Genomic DNA, 20,940 nt, shown 5'->3' with positions numbered 1-20,940 from the left:
TGGAAGAGGGGGAAACGGATGTACAAATTTAGCGGGGGGATGGGAGTGGATCCAACTTGGGACAGAACTCTGATCCATTGGGTTTCCATCATTGTAAACCTGCCCCACAAATCACGTGCCAAGGGAAGGTAGGCGGATGCTTCTTCAGCTTCCTGGTTTTGTTCATCCAGCACTTGGGAAGCATGTCTGGAGGTGTTCCTGGACTGCCCCAGGAATTCCACCCAGCTTATCCCTGATAGATTCAGCAGGAACTATTCCTGTGGTCAATTTCTTCAGTCCAATTTGGATCTCAGGCTCCTTATTTTTGGAGTGGCTGGGTACCCCTCTGAATTCTGCCTCCTGAGTGGGGCTGGTGCCTCTCTGTGCCGCTATAGGTGTGGCTGCCTGCCCCGTATATCCTAATGGACCCATTCTGGGAATTGGGACGAGAGGGCAAAACAATGCCTGTAACATTCGCTTCCCATCTCCTCCCTCCTCACTCTCAAAAGTGTCTATGATTGCAGATTGATTTCTTTTGTTTGCCAACATCATAAACAAAGAGGGAAGATTTCCTCTTGTAAACAAAGTAGGAAATTTGCCATAGCCCTAAAATTCTTGGGGGCTTGCTTTGCCGGCAGTGGAGTGCCTCCTTTCATTCTCCTTTTCACTATCCTTCCATGCCAGTGGCTGCAAAGCCCATCCCAAGTTGCAGGAATGGGGTCATGGTTGGGGCTGGTTTATTATGCCTGCCAAGGACATGATCCGAATTATTGAGCGTGTCAGGACCTTTATTGTTTTGAAACGTTAGAGGGGGATTCTAACTCTCCACAATTGGCAGGAAAGGAATGGGGCAGAGTTAAAATGGAGCAGTTCCATTTCCTGCTTTGTTTCTGATTCCCTATTTTAATGCCACTAGCTTTCGTGAAGTCCGATGGGAGCCTCATTAATTAATGCAAACCGAGGTCTCATGACATACTTGCCACAGCCACCCCACCAGGTAAAGCTAGGAGGAAACGAGCGAATTAAAAAACTTTCCTTAGTGGGGTTAGGGCCCTACAAGGAAAGTCTAGGCTTCTGCTCTCTGGGCTCCCACCCCAGCATCTCCTGAGGCACGAGACCCTCGCATCTTGGACTTACTTTGTTAGTGGCAGCCTTCTCTTGGTGCCAGCAAGCAGCTTCCGGGCATCACCACTCACCTCCCCCAATTTTCATCCCTTCCCTGTCGGCTAGCTACCTCTTTCTGTAAAAAGTGAGCAAGCAGCTGACCGACAGTATTCAAAGGAAGCCGGCAGTTAAAATCTGCCAGGTTTCTGACTAAGACTCCGGCACGAGATTGCCACCCTCTCCCCTGCTTTCCTCCTGGAGTTAAAATCGGGATGCTGTTAAAGTGCCAGCGAGAAACCAAATATTCTTTTTACTGTCCCAAGTCACTTTGTTTTAATCTTGTTTTCTGCTAAATCTAATTCATGGTTGTAGCCTGAGATACATTGTCAGTCAGAGTGTCTATCAATTGGCGAGATTCGGAGGGCATGGTGATAATCCATCTAGTTTCCAGGCTGGTAAGAGAACTAAACGAGGAAATAGCAGAGGCTCTGACCATCATTTTCCAATTCTCTCTGGCTACAGGTGCGATGCCAGAGGACTGGCGGACTGCTAATGTTGTACCTTTGTTTAAATAGGGAGAAAGGGATAGACCGAGTAATTACAGGCCAGTCAGCCTAACCTCGGTGGTGGGAAATTATTGGAAAAATCCTAAGGGACAGCATAAATCTTCATTTGGAAATACATGGATTAATCAAGGACAGTCAGCATGGATTTGTAAAGGGAAGGTCGTGTCTGACTAACTTGATTGAATTTTTCGAGGAGGTAACCAGGAGAGTCAATGAGGGCAGTGCGTATGATGTGGTGTATATAGATTTTAGCAAAGCTTTTGATAAGGTCCCACAAGGCAGACTGGTCACGAAAGTAAAAGCCCATGGGATCCAGGACAAAGTGGCAAGTTGGATCCAAAGTTGGCTCAGAGGCAGGAAGCAAAGGGTAATGGTTGCTGGGTGTTTTTGTGACTGGAAGGCTGCATCCAGTGGGGTTCTGCATAGCTCAGTGCTAGGTCCCTTGTTTTTGGTGGTATATATCAATGACTTGGATTGAATGTAGGGGGTCTGATTAAGAAGTTTGCAGATGACACTAAAATAGGTTGTGTGGTTGATATAAAGAAGAATGCTGTGGATTGCATTGGTTGTAATTTACCAAAATTCTCTGGATTTTGGGGCGGTCCCAGCAGATTGGAAAACTGTAAATGTAACGCCCCTATTTAAAAAAGAAGCAGACAAAAAGCAGGAAACTATAGCGCAGTTAGCCTAACATCTGTGGTTGGGAAAATGTTGGAGTCCATTATTAAAGAAGCAGCAGCAGGTCATTTGGAAAAGCAAAATTCGGTCAGGAGAGTCAGCATGGATTTATGAAGGGTAAGTCCTGTTTGATAAATTTGCTAGAATTCTTTGAGGATGTAACAAACAGGGTGGATAAAGGGGAACCAGTGGATGTGATGTATTTGGACTTCTAGAAGGCATTTGACAAGGTGCCACATAAAAGGTTACTGTACAAAATAAAAGTTCACGGGTTGGGGGTAATATATTAGCATGGATAGAGGATTGATTAATGAACAGAAAACAAAGAATCGGGATAAATGGTTAATTCTCGGGTTGGCAATCAGTAACCAGTGGGTGCCGCAGGGATCAGTGCTGGGTCCCCAACTATTTACAATCTATATTAATGACTTGGAGGAAACTTAGAAAATAGGTGCAGGAGTAGGCCATTCGGCCCTTCGAGCCTGCACCACCATTCAATATGATCATGGCTGATCATACAACTTAGTACCCCATTCCTGCTTTCTCTCCATACCCCTTGATCCCTTTAGCCGTAAGGGCCACATCTAACTTCCTTTTGAATAGATCGAATGAACTGGCCTCAACAACTTTCTGTGGTAGAGAATTCAACAGGTTCACAATTCTCGGAGTGAAGAAGTTTCTCCTCATCTCGGTCCTAAATGGCTTACCCCTTATCCTTAGACTGTGACCCCTGGTTCTGGACTTCCCCAACATTGGGAACATTCTTCCTGCATCTAACCTGTCCAATCGCGTCAGAACTTTATATGTTTCTATGAGATCCCCTCTCATTCTTCTAAATTCCAGTGAATATAAGCCTAGTTGATCCAGTCTTTCTTCATATGTCAGTCCTGCCATCCCGGGAATCAGTCTGGTGAACCTTCGCTGCACTCGCTCAATAGCAAGAAGGGACTGAGTGTAACGTAGCCAAGTTTGCTGATGATACAAAGATGGGAGGAAAAGCAATGTGTGAGGAGGACACAAAATATCTGCAAAAGGACATAGACAGGCTAAGTGAATGGGCAAAAATTTGGCAGATGGAGTATAATGTTGTTAAGTGTGAGGTCATGCACTTTGGCAGAAAAAAAATCAAAGAGCAAGTTATTATTTAAATGGAGAACAATTGCAAAGTGCTGCAGTACAGCGGGACCTGGGGTCCTTGTGCATGAAACACAAAAGGTTAGTATGCAGGTACAGCAAGTGATCAGGAAGGCCAATGGAATTTGGGCCTTTAATGCAAAGGGGATGGAGTATAAAAGCAAGGAAGTCTTGCTACAGTTGTACAAGGTATTAGTGAGGCCACACCTGGAATACTGCGTGCAGTTTTGGTTTCCATATTTACAAAAAGATATACTTGCTTTGGAGGCAGTTCAGAGAAGGTTCACAAGTTTGATTCCGGGGATGAGGGGGTTGACTTATGAGGAAAGGTTGAAGTAGCTTGGACCTCTACTTATTGGAATTCAGAAGAATGAGAGGTGATCTCATTAAAACGTATAAGAGTATGAGGGGGCTTGACAAGGTGGATGCAGAGAGGATATTTCCACTGATTGGGGAGACTAGAACTAGAGGGCATTATCTTAGAATAAGGGGCCGCCCATTTAAAACTGAGATGAGGAGAAATTTCTTCTCTCAGAGGGTTGTGGATCTGTGGAATTCACTGCCTCAGAGAGCTGCGGCAGCTGGAACATTGAATAAATTTAAGACAGAAATAGACAGTTTCTTAAACGATAAGGGAGTAAGCGGTTATGGAGAGCGGTTAAGGAGAGAAAGTGGACCTGAGTCCACGATCGGATCAGCCATGATCGTATTAAATGGCAGAGCAGGCTCGAGGGGCCGTATGGCCTACTCCTGCTCCTATTTCTTATGTTCTTATGTTCTTATTAATATACTTAACCGTATAATTTTCAACCCTACTTTAAAACATACATTCATCCAGCTCCTTTGTAAAGTAAATGTCCTGGGGGTTAATTCCACCCTCACCACCTGGGCAGTAATCTGGCGACGTGGATTACCCGCCCAATGTAGAACCCACCCGATTTTCATCCCTTTGACTTCAACGGAATGAAAACTGAGTGTTCTATAGAATTCTACATGGTTGCGTGATTCGCTCTGCTAGATTACCGCCCAGGCAGTGAAGGTGAAATTACCCTAATACTGTCACAATTCATGTATATCCATGACATATTCTTCTCATTGCACCTGTTTAAAAACCCATGATGATTACTGACAATCCTTGGGAGAAGCATACAGAGGTCACAATATAATATCATAATGTACATGCTGAATGATTGTTTCAGGATTATTCCAATCACAACCTTGAGACTGATTCAACAATCACATTGATATTCATACCATGAAACAAATTGCAACCTTGAGACTCAGAGAATTTACAGCACAGAAGCAGTCCATTAGACCCTATGCTGGTGTTTATGCTTCACACGAATCTAAGACAGGCACGCTGATATTTATACCATGAAACAAAGTCCCAGCGAGAGCAGTTAATATAATAATTGACAACTTCAGTGTGGTATTAGTATCTGGTTGCAAATGAACCTGATAGCCTGTGATAATCAAATGCCCCTTTGAACACACAACGTGTTATGCAGTTGTGGGTATAGGGAGGGTCTTGGCTGTGGACAAGACTGAACAGTGGAAATTTGTGGATGGAAAAAGATTTTACATTTTTGCTTAATTCAAGCATCGGGGAGAAATACAAACTTTCCCTCTGAGATAACGTAAGTGATATATGATCTGTGGAAGGAATGGGATTGATGAGGCTTTTTCTTGGTCCTTGCCCTTCGTTAGGTCCTCATTGAAAGGATGGTCAAGTAATCTGCCCCTGGGCTTTTATCAATCATGGGAGATGTGTGTAAGTACTGTATCTGGGCTAACTCACTCGGATTTCCCTTCTCTACCTGGTAACTGAAGCCTGCTACACAGTTTCCCAAAAAAGACAGTTGACATTAGAGGATTCCTTGGTGGAAATTGCTAACCTGCATCTTACCAGTCCATGTCAAGGGCATTGGAATACCAAGGCAGCAGTGTAAACTGACCCCAGAAAGTAATATGACGATATCATGCAAGAGCCAGCTGGGGTGCTGAATTTTTATACCAATTGCAAAATTTACCCCCCGCTCCTTGACTATATGGTAGGTTGACTGCAACTAGAAACATATCAGACAGCTGACAGCTGAGTGTCCTATACTGGCACTGTGCCCATAGGAAACTCATGCCCAATTCATAATTGAATATAGGAAACATACAATAGTTTTAATTGGGGTTGTATTTAATTCAAGAAATGAACTGACCTTTTGCTTGGCTTCAAGTATTCTTCTCTCAAGGTCTGATGGGATTATTTTCCCTCTGCAATTTAAAAAAAGCATATTCATATCTTGAAGTGTGTTACACATCTGCAAATGGAGTTTAAAATATTTGCATCTTTTATAAAAGCAAATTAAAATCTGTGGTTTTGCCATGTGTGTTATTCCATGTCACCTCTTACCTGCATCCAGTGGAAAAAAACATTTTCTAATCACAGTAATAACAGATTATTTGGGGATTCGGAGAGGGACAGTTCTCCAACTAGCGATAGATAATTGGAAACCAATGTGCCCTGAAACATTGTAACAATGAGCAGCTATTCAACACAGTCACAGGGATTGAAGGCAGGAGGTCTCTGGTCAGAGTTAGTGTCTGGCTACTAGTGATTAAAAAAAATCATATTACAGGCAGGAAGTTGATTTTCCTCTTTCCTGAACACCAGCTGCAGGAAACTGGTTCTAGGAATGGGTGGGTAGTCTCCATTGAGGAGCTTACCAATATTCCTGTTTCACAGACAAGAGTTATTATAGTAGAAAATGATCTATCACAACTATAATTGGCATTGTGCGCTTCTGTCAATTAATCTATGGGGTCAATAATGCATTGTTCAACGCCACCTCCATGGTCCATAATGTACGCCTACTATGGAGCCACTGCATAGCGACTGAACAGTAAATATGCAAAAAGGATTCTGGGATCGCCAGTTTCGAGAAACATTAGTCAAAAGCCCCATAACATGGCTGGTGCACTTGAGTGGAGCTCCAGATTCTAAGCACACATTTGGAATGGATACTTCAGCAGAAGCCCATTGTTGCAAGTTTCAGGTCTGCCACAGAAATTCTCTTGGGTACAGCGGTACTAGTCATGCCCCTAAGTGGTCCGAGCATCTTTGACATGAGTGTACCTATATTGCTTGATAGCTAATTATATACAATACACCTTTGACCACAAGGCCATAAAGCAGTGGTCGGCATGCAAGGTCCTGGATGCCCTACGAAGAAGGATGATGGATCCTGTCGGACGGTTCCCCGAGCAGACTGTCAAACTCGTTTGGCAGAATGTCTCATCGCCAGAACTTTCACACAAGCACCAAGACGTAGCTTGTTTGGCGGTGAGAAGGGCCCTTCCCGTCAGATCCTTCATGCACAGCCGGGGTTTCAGAGACACGGCACTCTGCCCGTGAGTCGGCTGTGGTGCGGACGAGACTGTCATCCGTCTCCTTCGGGATTGCCCCTTTGCAAGGCAGGTCTGGAAGGAGATGCAGTGGTTGCTGTCGAGGTTCATCCCCAGCAGCACCGTAACACAGGACTCTGTGCTCTGCGGACTGTTCCCAGGGACGCACACCGAGACAGACATCATCTGCTGCTGGAGAGCCATCAAGTCGGTGAAAGACGCACTTTGGTCTCCCCGAAACTTGCTGGTCTTCCAGAGCAAGGAGATACCCACGGCCGAGTGTTGCAGACTGGCGCAATCCAAGGTCCAGGAGTACGTGTTGAGGGACGCACTGAAGATTGGTGCAGTCGCCGCAAAGGCACGATGGGGAAGAGCCACAGTTCAAAGCCCTTCCGCCACGGTAAACCCAGGGGATGGAATCAGACTCCCCACGGGCTGTACTTGTTAATCTGCTTGTACAAATAGAGCACCATGTACTGAAAAACACCTGTGTTGCGCCATGTATAATGAAAGTCTCTGCACTGTTTAGTAATTTGTAAAAAAATATAAATGTATTCCCACCCGTTCCGTGTACTGCTTTCATCTGTATAGTGCTACATGTAACGTGATTCGTGATCGGTATTGAAATGTATCCTGGAATATAATGTAAACCTGTTCTCATCTGCTCCATGTAATACCCTTATTTGCACAGTACTACAGGTAACGTGATTTACGGATTGTACTAAACTGTACCTTGAAATGAAATGCACACTAGTGCATTGTATAGAACTGCTGTCAGCATCCAAACAAATTGTACAAGGTACTGAGCTATTTTCCAATGTATTGTGAAAATTTTACATGAATAAAGTATATTTTTGGAAAAAAAATACAATACATCGCCTTATGATCTGAAATGGATATCATGGGCTAGAAATTCCATTGCGCTCCGCTTAGGGCGATAACCTTTGAAACCTGAGAAAAGAATCGGCAGGCGATAATCCTTTTTTGATCACAGGAACTTCAGCTTTAGCGCTCCAAGAGGGAAGAGGAGCGCTAAATCAAGCGCAAACCACTTCTTGTCGGGTGCTAAAGTGTGTGAGAGGGGAAGTAGCGGCAGAGTGCTGAAGAGTGTGCAGTGCAGTGCTACCGGCATCACAGGCTCCTTCCCTCGCTTAAAGGGATGGGCCAATTATGGTTTGCAACATTGTTGTAATCAGTTCTGTGTGGGACCTGTGCGACTGCCATTACAGCCCCAATCACTCTCAGAGAATGGAGGACTTGGACATCGCGCAGCAGTGAGGCTGGTGCAAAGATTAAAGTTTTCCCTTCCTGACCATCACTACCTTAATCGCTGCCCAAGCGGCCAGCCGAGGTGACAGCGCTTCCTATTGCTGCTATTGTTGACGCCCGGCGATATTGCAGGGGACGGGAGCGAATATATCCGGGGCGGTAATGGGGCGCTGCGCACTGGATGATGTTACGATCTATGGGGCGCTAGAGATCCAGACAATAACGATTAGCGCCACGCAAAACCGGCAGGGAAGTTCGTGGGTGTTGCTGAACTTGCGACGCCTGGTCAGTAACCCCTTAGCTCCCCATTACCACCTCCCGCAGGCACCAGCGGGAGGCTCAAAGCAGCCGAATTTCTCCCCCCACATCTTTCACATGCACCCTCACGTGTACTTCTCCAATCTTTCCAAAGGTGGACTGGACGAGGCCAGATATAATTCATTATGTTGTTTTATTTTACAGATAACATATGACTGTGCAAAGTAACAGTTGTAATCAAATTCCACCTCGATTCAATTAACCACAGAACCCACCGCAAGAGTTTTAAAACTTTTCCTGGACACCTGTATCCTGACTGTGTCTGGCCGTGAGCGAATTTCCCCTCGCTGGGACAGGTTTTCTCTTCAGAGTTAGCTAGCTGACTCACTGCCGACATGTCTCTCTGCTCCTATATCTCTCCGGGTTAGCAAGTGAGGGGGCTTTCCCTCTATAATATATTTGACAATGAAACCGACTAACTCTCCTCCCCCTGGGGTTTTGGTCTCCAGACATATCCTGCTCATCATCATCATCATGAATAGGGACCATCATGCCTTAGTAAGTCTGGGATGAGTTAATTGACTCTCACTGTCTCCATTTGAAGTAGATTGTGAGCTGTGACATTCCTCAAACTGACTCATCCGGCTCTAATGCACATCGTCAATGCCTGCAGCAAATTCACTTTGATTTAAAGGTTAGGTAAAGTGACACTACAAGTCCCAGCCAGATGATTGGATAATTCCCCCATCTAATGCATAAAGACTCTGCTTAAATAGAATCGGTTTTCTGTAAGTTTGGCCTCGGCTCCATCTCATTGGCTGACACAGTGGTGTCAATACTCACTCCGTTGTTTTAAAACACAACACTTAAATAGTTTCACTCATTCCCAATCCTTCGCTTGAAGAAATAAAGGGGCCGAAATTCAGGAGCGCAAGGAAGCTGGCGCACCTATGATTTCCTACCTGTTTTTACCGCTGAAAGAATGGAGGCAGCCGTCCGATCAATTTTCAGCTGATTAAAGTTTTTTTATCCTTGGACCAGAAAACGGTCATGAAGGGAGCTGAAGTGCGGCGGGCGGCAAATGAGGCTGAGGGGCTGAATTTGGGGATTGCGGGATTGGGACTCCGCCACTGTCAATCAGCGGTGTGCGTCACCAGGCTCTCTCCCCTTCGTTAAATGGGGAGAGAATCCGGCATTTTTAAACTTTGGCTCACTGGGCCACCAGGGAGGGTTTCAGTCGGCCGGCAAAAAAAATTCTATGTCGGCCATGGCATTCGGCCCTCCCCTATAATTTCTGCTGCAACGCCAGGGCTGAGAGGGGGCAAGGTGCACCGACAGAAAAAGCTGTCGGTGGCACCGCATGGCGAGGCATCGATTTTTTTACCTGAATTTCAGTTGCCGTATTTTTCAGGTGAGGGAGAACAGCGGTGCGTGTTTTGATGACGCGCTTGCGGCGGTCATCATCATTGGGGCGGAAGTGGGGAAAGGCCAACAAATCCACGAACTGAATTTGGGTCGGGGCGGCCAGTTGACCACAAAGCGGCAGCCCAGGATTCCGCAGCGTGGCCGCCGCAAATGGGCAATAACAGATCTTTCTGAGATTTTCGGCCCCAACATATCAAAAATCCCCAAATGTGACGGCTGCATTTAAAAATGCAAGCGCTGCTCCTGAGTGGCCCTCTCCTTCCTCTCGATCCCATCCTTATTTGCTGCTTCTGTTCACTGCTTGCTGACACCGGCCCCAAACCTTGTGACACACCCAGTGCAAAATGCGCAATTGGATCAAAAATCTTTATAGGCGATTAACTGACCTGCTCGTGCTCAGTAGTCCAGGCACACAGAGTGCCTGAGGTCCTGACCACGTTGCACCAAATCTGTATTCTTTGACCCTATACAAAAATTGGGTTTTGCCCCTGTTGCCTGACCTGAAGCTTTTTAACTTAATATTGCTGTATGGTTAAATTCATCATTTTTTTCTCAACAATAAGCCAGTGGCCTGAAATCGAACTGGTTGCCATAGTGATTTGCAGTGATAATTAGTGAGCAAATTGGAGTAATTATATACAATTTTAAGCCATTTTGAGATGATGGCTGTGACATTTGAGGGTCTATATAGAACCACAGTTTACAGTACATAATTTGTCATTACCTCTGTACTCTACACTCCTATTTATAAAACCCAAAATTCTGTTGGCCTTTTTCATGTTGCGCCATTTCATTTGCATAGTGGGGGGCTTAGCTAAGGCAGATACTGAGGAACCTGGTGCTCACACGTCGAAGGGTGATAACTTTCACTGACAGCTCGGTGGGCCGAACAGCTCACAGATCTGAGCCTGGGGACAGTGAACCCTGTCTCTCTACCAGACATAGCTGTGTTGCAGCAAGGAGCAGCAGATAATGCAAGCTTTGTTTTTTAAAAGAAGGTCTGAACCAGCTTTGATTAATGAGCTAGAGGAATGGGCTGGCATCTGTGGAGGTAGTACGCTGCATCTTTATCATTTTCCATAATCAAGGAATGTAGGGTATCTATTGCTCTCATTGTGAAAACTGTTCTCTGTTCATTCATGTATTTTGTGTAAGATGAATCAATTATTGGTTTGAAGTTGTTCCTCGCCTCGATAGTGTACTTTTCATTCTGCCTTCTGTAAAGAAAGGAGAACAAATGTGGCACCTTGTGTGATATTACAGTATACGGAGCCAAGGGTTCCCTGTTACGTCTTAAGGGTCATGCTATCATTTAATTAGACACTGGCCACCGAGGATGCACTCCAGATTGTAGGGAACATGAGGTCTGTTCATGAGTGACAGATGATACTGAACCAGCCAATTAAGTACTTCTGAAGTGTAGTCACTGTTGTAATGTAGGAAACGTGACAGCCAATTTGCACACAGCAAGATCTCACAAAATGTGATATTGACCAGATAAATAGTTCAATGATGTTGGTTGAAGGATAGATATTGGCCAGGACACCGGTGAAACTCCCCTGCTCTTTTACAGAATAGTGCCATGGGATCTTTCATATCCACCAGAGAAGTCAGACAGGGTCTCAGTTTAACATTTCTGAAGCTCGCTATTTCCGATTCACACTGGCACTTTTTGCCTGTGTTTCACTGCTGTGCTGCCTGTAAGCACTCTACAGTTAGAGCACTGAGCGAATGTACATGCAGATTGTGTATCAGCAGAGACCTCAAATTTGGTTGAAAGCAGAAGCAGGCTCTCACTGTTTGAGGAGTGGCAAACTCTGCAGGCTGCATGTAATGTGACCTACCTTACATCACACTTGATCAGAACCACTCCATCTGTCCCGATCCCCAGAGCTGCTGCTGCTTTCTTTATTGAAAAATGACTCTGTAAGCATCAACACACAAAGAGAGCAACATCAATAGGATTCTAGTAACTACATATGACAGAGTACGAGGCTCATTGTATATTTGTTAAAAGTTATTTATGTCCTTCTATTCTTTCTGCTCTCTTCCCTTGAAGTTGCTGATTTGTTACTGGAATATGGTTCCCTGAGCACTGACCACCATTTGGTACTTTCCCAAGTGGCCATTTTTTGTGTGTGTGAGTCGTGACAAACCTTCTGGAATTTTTTGAGGATGTTTCCAGTAAAGTGGACAAGGGAGAACCAGTTGATGTGGTATATTTGGACTTTCAGAAGGCTTTCGACAAAGTCCCACACAAGAGATTAATGTGCAAAGTTAAAGCACATGGGATTGGGGGTAGTGTGCTGACGTGGATTGAGAACTGGTTGTCAGACAGGAAGCAAAGAGTAGGAGTAAATGGGTACTTTTCAGAATGGCAGGCAGTGACTAGTGGGGTACCGCAAGGTTCTGTGCTGGGGTCCCAGCTGTTTACATTGTACATTAATGATTTAGACGAGGGGATTAAATGTAGTATCTCCAAATTTGCGGATGACACTAAGTTGGGTGGCAGTGTGAGCTGCGAGGAGGATGCTATGAGGCTGCAGAGTGACTTGGATAGGTTAGGTGAGTGGGCAAATGCATGGCAGATGAAGTATAATGTGGATAAATGTGAGGTTATCCACTTTGGTGGTAAAAACAGAGAGACAGACTATTATCTGAATGGTGACAGATTAGGAAAAGGGGAGGTGCAACGAGACCTGGGTGTCATGGTACATCAGTCATTGAATGTTGGCATGCAGGTACAGCAGGCGGTTAAGAAAGCAAATGGCATGTTGGCCTTCATAGCAAGGGGATTTGAGTACAGGGGCAGGGAGGTGTTACTACAGTTGTACAGGACCTTGGTGAGGCCACACCTGGAGTATTGTGTACAGTTTTGGTCTCCTAACTTGAGGAAGGACATTCTTGCTATTGAGGGAGTGCAGCGAAGATTCACCAGACTGATTCCCGGGATGGTGGGACTGACCTATCAAGAAAGACTGGATCAACTGGGCTTGTATTCACTGGAGTTCAGAAGAATGAGAGGGGACCTCATAGAAACGTTTAAAATTCTGACGGGTTTAGACAGGTTAGATGCAGGAAGAATGATCCCAATGTTGGGGAAGTCCAGAACCAGGGGTCACAGTCTAAGGATAAGGGGTAAGCCATTTAGGACCGAGATGAGGAGAAACTTCTTCACCCAGAGAGTGGTGAACCTGTGGAATTCTCTACCACAGAAAGTAGTTGAGGCCAATTCACTAAATATATTCAAAAGGGAGTTAGATGAAGTCCTTACTACTAGGGGGATCAAGGGGTATGGCGAGAAAGCAGGAATGGGGTACTGAATTTGCATGTTCAGCCATGAACTCATTGAATGGCGGTGCAGGCTAGAAGGGCTGAATGGCCTACTCCTGCACCTATTTTCTCTGTTTCTATGTTTCTATGTGATAGTGAGTATCTCCAGGTTATTTAACCACAGGAGCATCGTATGAAAGTTTGGTGCTGTCTTTACTGATCTCCAGACAGATCTAGTTTCAAGTCAAAGTTACTAGTTGCCAATCAGGAGAGGGAACCCTGGCTGACTTTTAGCCCAGATAAGTAATAAAATGTGCCCCCCTACATATTTAATGTGCGGCATAATGTGTGGGGGGAGGGTTGAATTTCCGAGAGTTCTTCCGATTGTCCACCATAACTTTGGCGGAAGATCCACATAAACCCTGAAGAAATGACGTGAATGTCGTGTACACTGCTTCTCTAGTGTGTCCCGCGAACCTTCTGCCATGGTTAGCGCCTTTGATCCGGAGAAACCCCCTTCAAATTCAACCCCCAGATTTTTAATTACTCAGATATTTAGGCCCCAATTTTCCTCAGGAGTTCTGCTGGAATCCTGTTATAATTATGACAGGAGTCCAGCAGATCATATGGGAAAATGGCACGGACTTGGATGTACTGAAGCCTTGCCAAATCCAGGTATTCCCAGTTTTTGCCGGTCAGGGGTGGAGCTTCCGCCCACCACATGGGTCTGGAGCTGGGGGCAGGGACTCCCCGTACAGGTGGTTCCCAATTCCGCGACTAAGAAAGCACTTGGCATAACACTGGAGGCTGAAGAGGTGAGGCATTTCGGCCCCCCAGAAGGACTCCCAACTGTGGGGGGGAGGGGGGAGGTCAAGGCTAGGGAAATGGCCTCAATCTCTAAAGAAATAAGAAATTCATTAAAAAAAGAACATAAGGGCAATGGCCCAGAGGATCGTGATTTTAAAGTTTTACTATTGGTTCCCTTTGCAAGAGGGCTGAAGGGGGGAGGGAGGGGTGGGGGGTGGGCTTGAAGCACGTCTCTAGTTAGTGGGTGGGCAGGCAGATACTTCAGTCATAGTGTTCCGAGCACCCTTGGCACCCATGAAAACCATAGCCTTTCCAGTGACTCTGAATACACCAGTGGGGTCAGTGCTGGAAAGTAACTGGCAGGCTCCATTCCAAACATAACTGCTGGGATCACAGCCTGCATATTTTCAGGTCCTAAGTATCTGAATAAGACAGTACTGTCCCCTCCCCCCACCCCCCAAAGAATGCTGTAATAATATGCCTTCGCTATTAGTTAGCATAATTTAACTGTGAATCTGAATTGTTTGTGCCCTCGTTAGCCATGTCCTTGAGCATCCGCAAGAATTTTCATGCTTAATGGGTGACCAATGGGTGACACAGCTGCCAGCAGATTTCTTCCTGAATTTCTGCACACCCTTTCTGCTCCGACTGGTATCAGTGGGTGCTGGAACAACTGATATGACAGCTCAAAGATCCCCAGGCACAAGATCATATCTCCAACCAGCAGATGCACTACAGACCTGACAGAGTTAGCTAAAAATGTTCCACTGACACCAACCCCTCACTAAAGGCTCACCTCCAGCGATTCCATGAACATCCTCCTCACTGATGCTCCCAGCGGAGCAGTAACTTTAAATTAATTCCTTCATTAATGAGCAGAATTAATGTTGAATGTACCGTCAAGTATTGTACTGTGTGTACCTATTTCTCTGAATGCGCAACTGAGTTACTTGGTGGAGGAGGGGAAATAGGTTAGTCATTTTATTGCTGTCTGATTCTTAATTGTTTATTGGGGCTTTAATCGGTTATTGAATAAAATACCTTCTTGCTAAGCAAATAGAGCACGTCTCTAGTTAGTGGGTGGGCAGACAGATACTTCAGTCATAGTGTTCCGAGCACCCTCGCAAATAAGCAAATAGAAATTCAGGTCCGCCCGCAACTACTGCTTTTTGGCCGCCATTACTGCCGCAATGTTGGGAGTCGGGAATCCGCCCAAAATTCTGGTATTTTTGGAAAAAAATGGTGCACAGAATATTGGCCGGCGGGAATCGGCACTTTGCAACGATGTGGGTGGGGAGGTTAGAGCTGCATTTCCACGGGAAAGTTCACTTTCTGCTCATGAGGTCTTAGCGAGCCAGCTGCTCCCTGGCCTTCTTAAAGGCCAGGGTTTGCCGCTAGGTGCTGAGGAGGGAAGGCGTTTGACAATTGAGGACATGGCTACTGGACCTACTGGAGCTGTAGCGAGGAGGGCAACCAGTTTTTCGGATAGAAAACTGGAGACCCTGATGAAGGCTGTGGAAGGAAGGAGGCGAGTCCTGTACCCCAATGCAGGGAGACCAAGTCGGGAAGTGTTCACCAATGCCTGGCACGAGATAGTTGTGGAGGTCTCAGGGACCTCCATTCATGACCGGATGGCCACCCATTGCTGAAAAAGGCTGAACGACATCATCCGTCTGATGAAAGTGAGTACTTGTTCCACCAACTGCTGACCTTCCATCTGCGAGCCTCTCCTTCATCCGTCTTTTATTTCCTACCTTCACTATATAGTCACTGAAGCAGCATTTCACTGTTGGGGCCTGTGTATATATGTGTGTGTTCTCACAATGGAGGCTCCCTTTCATCTCACACTTACAGCTGCATGTCAGGGACACACACTTGTGCACTCATTTCTGATGCCTCATGATATTGCTACTCAGTAACCATTCTTTGTTTTGCAGGCCAAGAGTGCGCACAACTGCATGGAACAGAGGAGGACTGGTGGTGGCAAGCCCTAGCTTCAACTCCTGGCACCTTTGGGGGAGAGGGTAGAGGCACTAGTGGGCAGACATGCTGCATTCCCCCTGTGGCCACCAGTATTGGCGATGCCGATCCCCCTGTGGGCAGCATGGGTAAATGAGGCCCTCCTTTAATGCTATCTCTCCCTGAAAGCGCCATCGCCTACTGTGCCTTTCCTTCTGACAGTGTGCTAGTTGTGGCCTCCATGCGTCAATTACCTACCTCCCCCTCACGGCATCCTTTGTGCCATTTATGCTTGCAGATGAGAGGTCGAGTGAGAGCCAATGAACTGGTCATAAGAACATAAGAAATAGGAACAGGAGTAGGCCATACGGCCCCTCGAGCCTGCTCCGCCATTCAATAAGATTATGGCTGATCTGATCATGGACTCAGCTCCACTTCCCCGCGCACTCCCCATAACCACTTATCCCCTTATTGTTTAAGAAACTGTCAATTTCTGTCTTAAATTTATTCAATGTCCCAGCTTCCACAACTCTCTGAGGCAGGAAATTCCACAGATTTACAACCCTCTGAATGAAGAAATTTCTCCTCATCTCTGTTTTAAATGGGCTGCCCCTTATTCTAAGATCATGCCCTCTAGTTCTAGTCACCCCCATCAGTGGAAACATCCTTTCTGCATCCATCTTGGTAAGCCCCCTCATAATTTTATACATTTCAATAAGATCACCTCTCATTCTTCTGAATTCCAATGAGTAGAAGCCCAACCTACTCAACCTTTCATAAGAATATAAGAACATAGGAAATAGGAACAGGAGTAGGCCATACGGCCCCTCGAGCCTGCTACGCCATTCAATAAGATCATGACTGATCTGATCATGGACTCAGCTCCACTTCCCCGCCCGCTCCCCATAACCCCTGATCCCCTTATCGTTTAAGAAATTGTCTATTTCTGTCTTAAATGTATTCAATGTCCCAGCTTCCACAGCTCTCTGAGGCAGCGAATTCCACAGATTTACAACCCTCTGCGAGAAGAAATTTCTCCTCATCTCAGTTTTAAATGGGCGGCCCATTATTCTAAGATCATGCCCTCTAGTTCTAGTCTCCCCTATCAGTGGAAACATCCTCTCTGCATCCACTTTGTCATAAGTCAACCCCCTCATCCCTGGAATCAACCTAGTGAACCTTCTCTGAACTGCCTCCAAAGCAAGTATATCCTTTCGTAAATATGGAAACCAAAACTGCACGCGTATTCTAGGTGTGACCTCATCAATACCTTATATAGCTGTAACAAGACTTTCCTGCTTTTATACTCCATCCCCCTTGCAATAAAGGCCAAGACACCATTGGCCTTCCTGATCACTTGTTGTAACTGCATACTATCCTTTTGCGTTTCATGCACAAGTACCCCCAGATCCCGCTGTACTGCGGCACTTTGCAATCTTTCTCCATTTAAATAATAACTTGCTCTTTGATTTTTTCTGCCAAAGTGCATGACCTCACACTTTCCAACATTATACTCCATCTGCCAAATTTTTGCCCACTCACTTAGCCTGACTATGTCCTTTTGTAGATTTTTTGTGTCCTCCTCACACATTGCTTTTCCTCCAATCTTTGTATTGTCACCAAACTTGGCTACGTTACACTCAGTCCCTTCTTCCAAGTTGTTGATATAGATTGTAAATAGTTGGGGTCCCAGCATTGATCCCTGCGGCACCCCACTAGTTACTGGTCCTAGCGCTGGTGCAAGTCTAAGGACAATGGAGGAGGACAGCACTGAAAGCACTGAAAGCTGAGACCAGGCAGATAATGAGATGGAGAGTGGGAGGCGAGGGCTGGATGACAGCCTTGAGAGGACAGAAAGCCATGGTGATCCTGACACCTTATTGGGACCTCGAGCCTAGATGACCAGCTGGAGCCCCTCCCATCCGTTGGCGACCACTCAGATGAGGCAGAGGACGAGGCGGACACTGCTGACAGAACTGCGACACTGCTTCCACCCACACATGCCAGCTCAGACACTGTGAGTACCTGGTCCGATTTAGTGGAGATAGCAGAGGGGCCTGCACTGGGTGTTGCACTAGGGCCTAGCGGCCTGCAGCATGGTGACGGGCAGAGGGAACCTCGGGTGCCAGCTCTCTGGGTGGGGGTGGGGGCGGGCGGCAAGTCCATGCTGGAGTTCTGCTGAGGACGACTCAGACGAGCCCATCGATGTTGGGGCTTATGAAAGAATGGTGGAGGCCATGCATTCCCAGATGTCGGGGGCAATGGCAAGGGTGCCGGACAGGCTGTCGGAAGTGGTCAGGAGGGTGGAGGAGTCCGCCTCTCGCATTGTCGACAGCTCTGCGTGCACCATGGAGCCCATCGTTGCCAGTTTGCAGGCGATGGTGGACTCCCAGAGTGACCGTGCGGATCCAGCTGTGATGCCGCGTCTCATTGGTGATGTGGCAGCTGCCATTACAGCACAGGCACAGGGAACGAGCGTATCGGTGCTGCTTTGGGGAGGATGGCCGCGGCCCTGGAAGCTCAGAATGGTCTTATGCACTCTGGGCAACAGGCCACGGAGCGTCTTACTGTTATCATCTCTGGTGGCTTTGAGAGTCTGGCTGCTCTCATGCAGTCTCAGCTCGATGCCACCCGACACCTCAGCGTTGCCTTCGTGGCTGTGTCCACCACGGGCCATGGGGGACCTTACGGTGTGGTGCCACAGCACTGACCTGACCTCCCTCAGATTGGTGGTGATAGTAATGTGCCACCCCCAGGGAGTGACGCAGGCTCCTCGGACCAGGATCCTGATGATGTGCTCTCTCAGGATCACACCATTCCTGACTCCAGACCTGTCTCTCCACCAGTGCATCCAATCATAGACTCACTTGAGCCAAGGCCGACTGAATCCTCCAAGGAGGGTGTTGACCAGTCTTCAGCCGGCCCTTCCAGAGACAGAGCTGGTCGAGGGCATCCTAGAAGGACATCTATATTTTCCACACAGGAAACACAGCAGCCTTCCAAGACCCACGAGGCAGCCACAGGGGAGACAGTGCGGCGTAGTAGTAGGGTAGGTGAAAGAGGGGTTATAAGGAAATGCACAAGGGTGAGAAATGATGTTGTGCTAGTTTTTTGCACTGTTTTTATGATGTAATAAATCGTTATTTTGTGTCCCTATATCTGGCCAGGTGTATAATTTGACGGTGGGCAATGATGTTTGAAGGGACTCATTGGGATGGCCATGGAAAAGCGAAGCTGAAGGGTCATGTGGGCATTAGATCATCTGAAACGAGCAGCAATAAGAGCACTTCCCTTGCAGGGTTGGGTTGGTGACGACGCCTCCTGGCCCTCCTCCTCCTCCTGCGTCCCCTCCTCCTGCTGCTGCGCCTCCTCCTGAGGTGCTACTGCTGGATCGATCTCCAACGGCTGGCCCCTCATGATTGTCAGGTTGTGAAGCAGGCAGCAGACGACTACGAAGATGGCGACCCATTCAGGTGAGTACTGCAATGCTCCACCAGAGCGGTCGAGGCAACAGAAGCGGTGTTTGAGGATCTCGATGCAGTGCTCAATGATGTACCTGGTGGCGGAATGAGCGTTGTTGTGGGAATGTTCCGCAGCAGTCCTGGGGTTGTGAAGGGGAGTCAGCAGCCAAGTGGACAGGGGATAACCCTTGTCCCCAAGCAGCCATCCACAATCCTGGATTGGGCCCCGAGAAGATGGCGGGCACAGTGTTCTGGTGCAGGATGAAGGCATCGTGGCTACTGCCTGGATACCAAGCATCAACTGCCATGATCCTGCACTGGTGGTCGCATACCAGTTAGACGTTGAGGAAGTGGAATCCCGTTCTGTTCATAAAAATCTCAGCATGAGTTTATGGCGCCCTCAGACCGACGTGTGTGCAGTTGATGGCCCTCTGCACCCAGGGGAACCCTGCAATCCGGACAAATTCGGCCTGCCGCTCCACCTGCTTCTCCCTAGTCATTGGGAACGATATGTATTGGACTCTTCTCTTATAGAGAGCATCGGTCACTTGAGGGATGGAGTGATGGGCGGATAATTGTGAGATATTAGAAATGTCTGCAGTTGCAGACTGGAAAGAGACAGTTGCACAGAAGTTCAGCGCTACGGTGACATTTGTTCCAATGCTGAGAGCTGTCCTCAGCCTTGTCTGAGTCTGCAGATCTGGCCACAGGAGATTGCACAGCTCCCTCAGTATGTCCTTCCTAAATCAGAGCCTTCGCAAACATTGCTCATCGCTTAGCTCCAGGAAGGAAAACTGATGTCGGTACATCCTTGCACGGTCAGGGCTCCTTCCCCCAGGTCTGTGCTGGGCCCCTCCGATGGCAGCTGGCTGATTGCCTTCTCCCTCATCCTGTTGGTGCTCCTCAACCTCTCCACGCTGAAGCTGGCAAGCATCTGGCTCTTTGCCCACTATCTGGTGCAGGGGGGTTAGTCAACCCGACCCTGCTCCTGACGCCATCTCCTTCCTGGCCAACCTCTCTGCCTTGAGATCTGCGGCCATGCCCAGGCCCTTCTCCATGTTGGCCAGCCATGGTTGCTGCCTCTCTTGCCCGCTGCCTCTGGACTCATTGTTGATGGTGCCGCCTTCTCCTGTGTGCCTCCCGGCCGTGCACAATGTGGATAAGGTGTTCCCCTACTAACATTGAGCCCACTGCGTCTGCAGGCTCAACCCTCACTGTGAGGCCTCTGTCGAGTACAGAAATGAGGCCCCAGGCCACTAGTAATTATGGCGAGTAAAAAACTTTACAAAAGTCGGCAAAAGTTCTCACAAGTCCGCAACGGTTTTTGGAACTCCCATCAATTTGTTACAACTCTGCAAAATTTTAGCGCACAAAAATCCCGATCCCACCAAAACTCCTTTCTCCTCCGTTGGTGGTCTCGAGCAGCCCGGCAAAGTGCTCCGACACAAAAATCTGTCGGGGGCACTGTTATGTGTTTTGTATCTGTAAAGCATGCACTCCCATGTTCTGCCACCAGGGAGCTCATCCACTGAAGTCCCAAGGGATCCCAGCATCCCTTGGGAGCACTGTATATAAGCCGGCCCCTAAGGCCTGTTCCTCACTGGAGTGTCTGATTAAAGACTGAGGTCACT

General features: G+C 47.2%; 1 protein-coding gene across 1 annotated transcript in view; it reads right to left on the bottom strand.

Moving 5' to 3' along the window:
- gad2 (glutamate decarboxylase 2) overlaps positions 1 to 20,940 on the bottom strand; it is a 164,831-nt gene that overhangs the window by 30,793 nt on the left and 113,098 nt on the right. Inside the window, exons 8-9 of the mRNA XM_070880084.1 lie at positions 11,654 to 11,733; positions 5,672 to 5,726 (exon numbers count right to left, since the gene is read on the bottom strand). Coding sequence (XP_070736185.1) covers positions 5,672 to 5,726; positions 11,654 to 11,733 — 135 coding nt within the window. The remainder of the gene's footprint in view (positions 1 to 5,671; positions 5,727 to 11,653; positions 11,734 to 20,940) is intronic.

The sequence above is a fragment of the Pristiophorus japonicus genome, chromosome 5, assembly GCF_044704955.1.
Source record: "Pristiophorus japonicus isolate sPriJap1 chromosome 5, sPriJap1.hap1, whole genome shotgun sequence".
NCBI lineage: Eukaryota > Metazoa > Chordata > Chondrichthyes > Pristiophoridae > Pristiophorus > Pristiophorus japonicus.
This window is presented reverse-complemented; position numbering and strand designations above follow the sequence as displayed.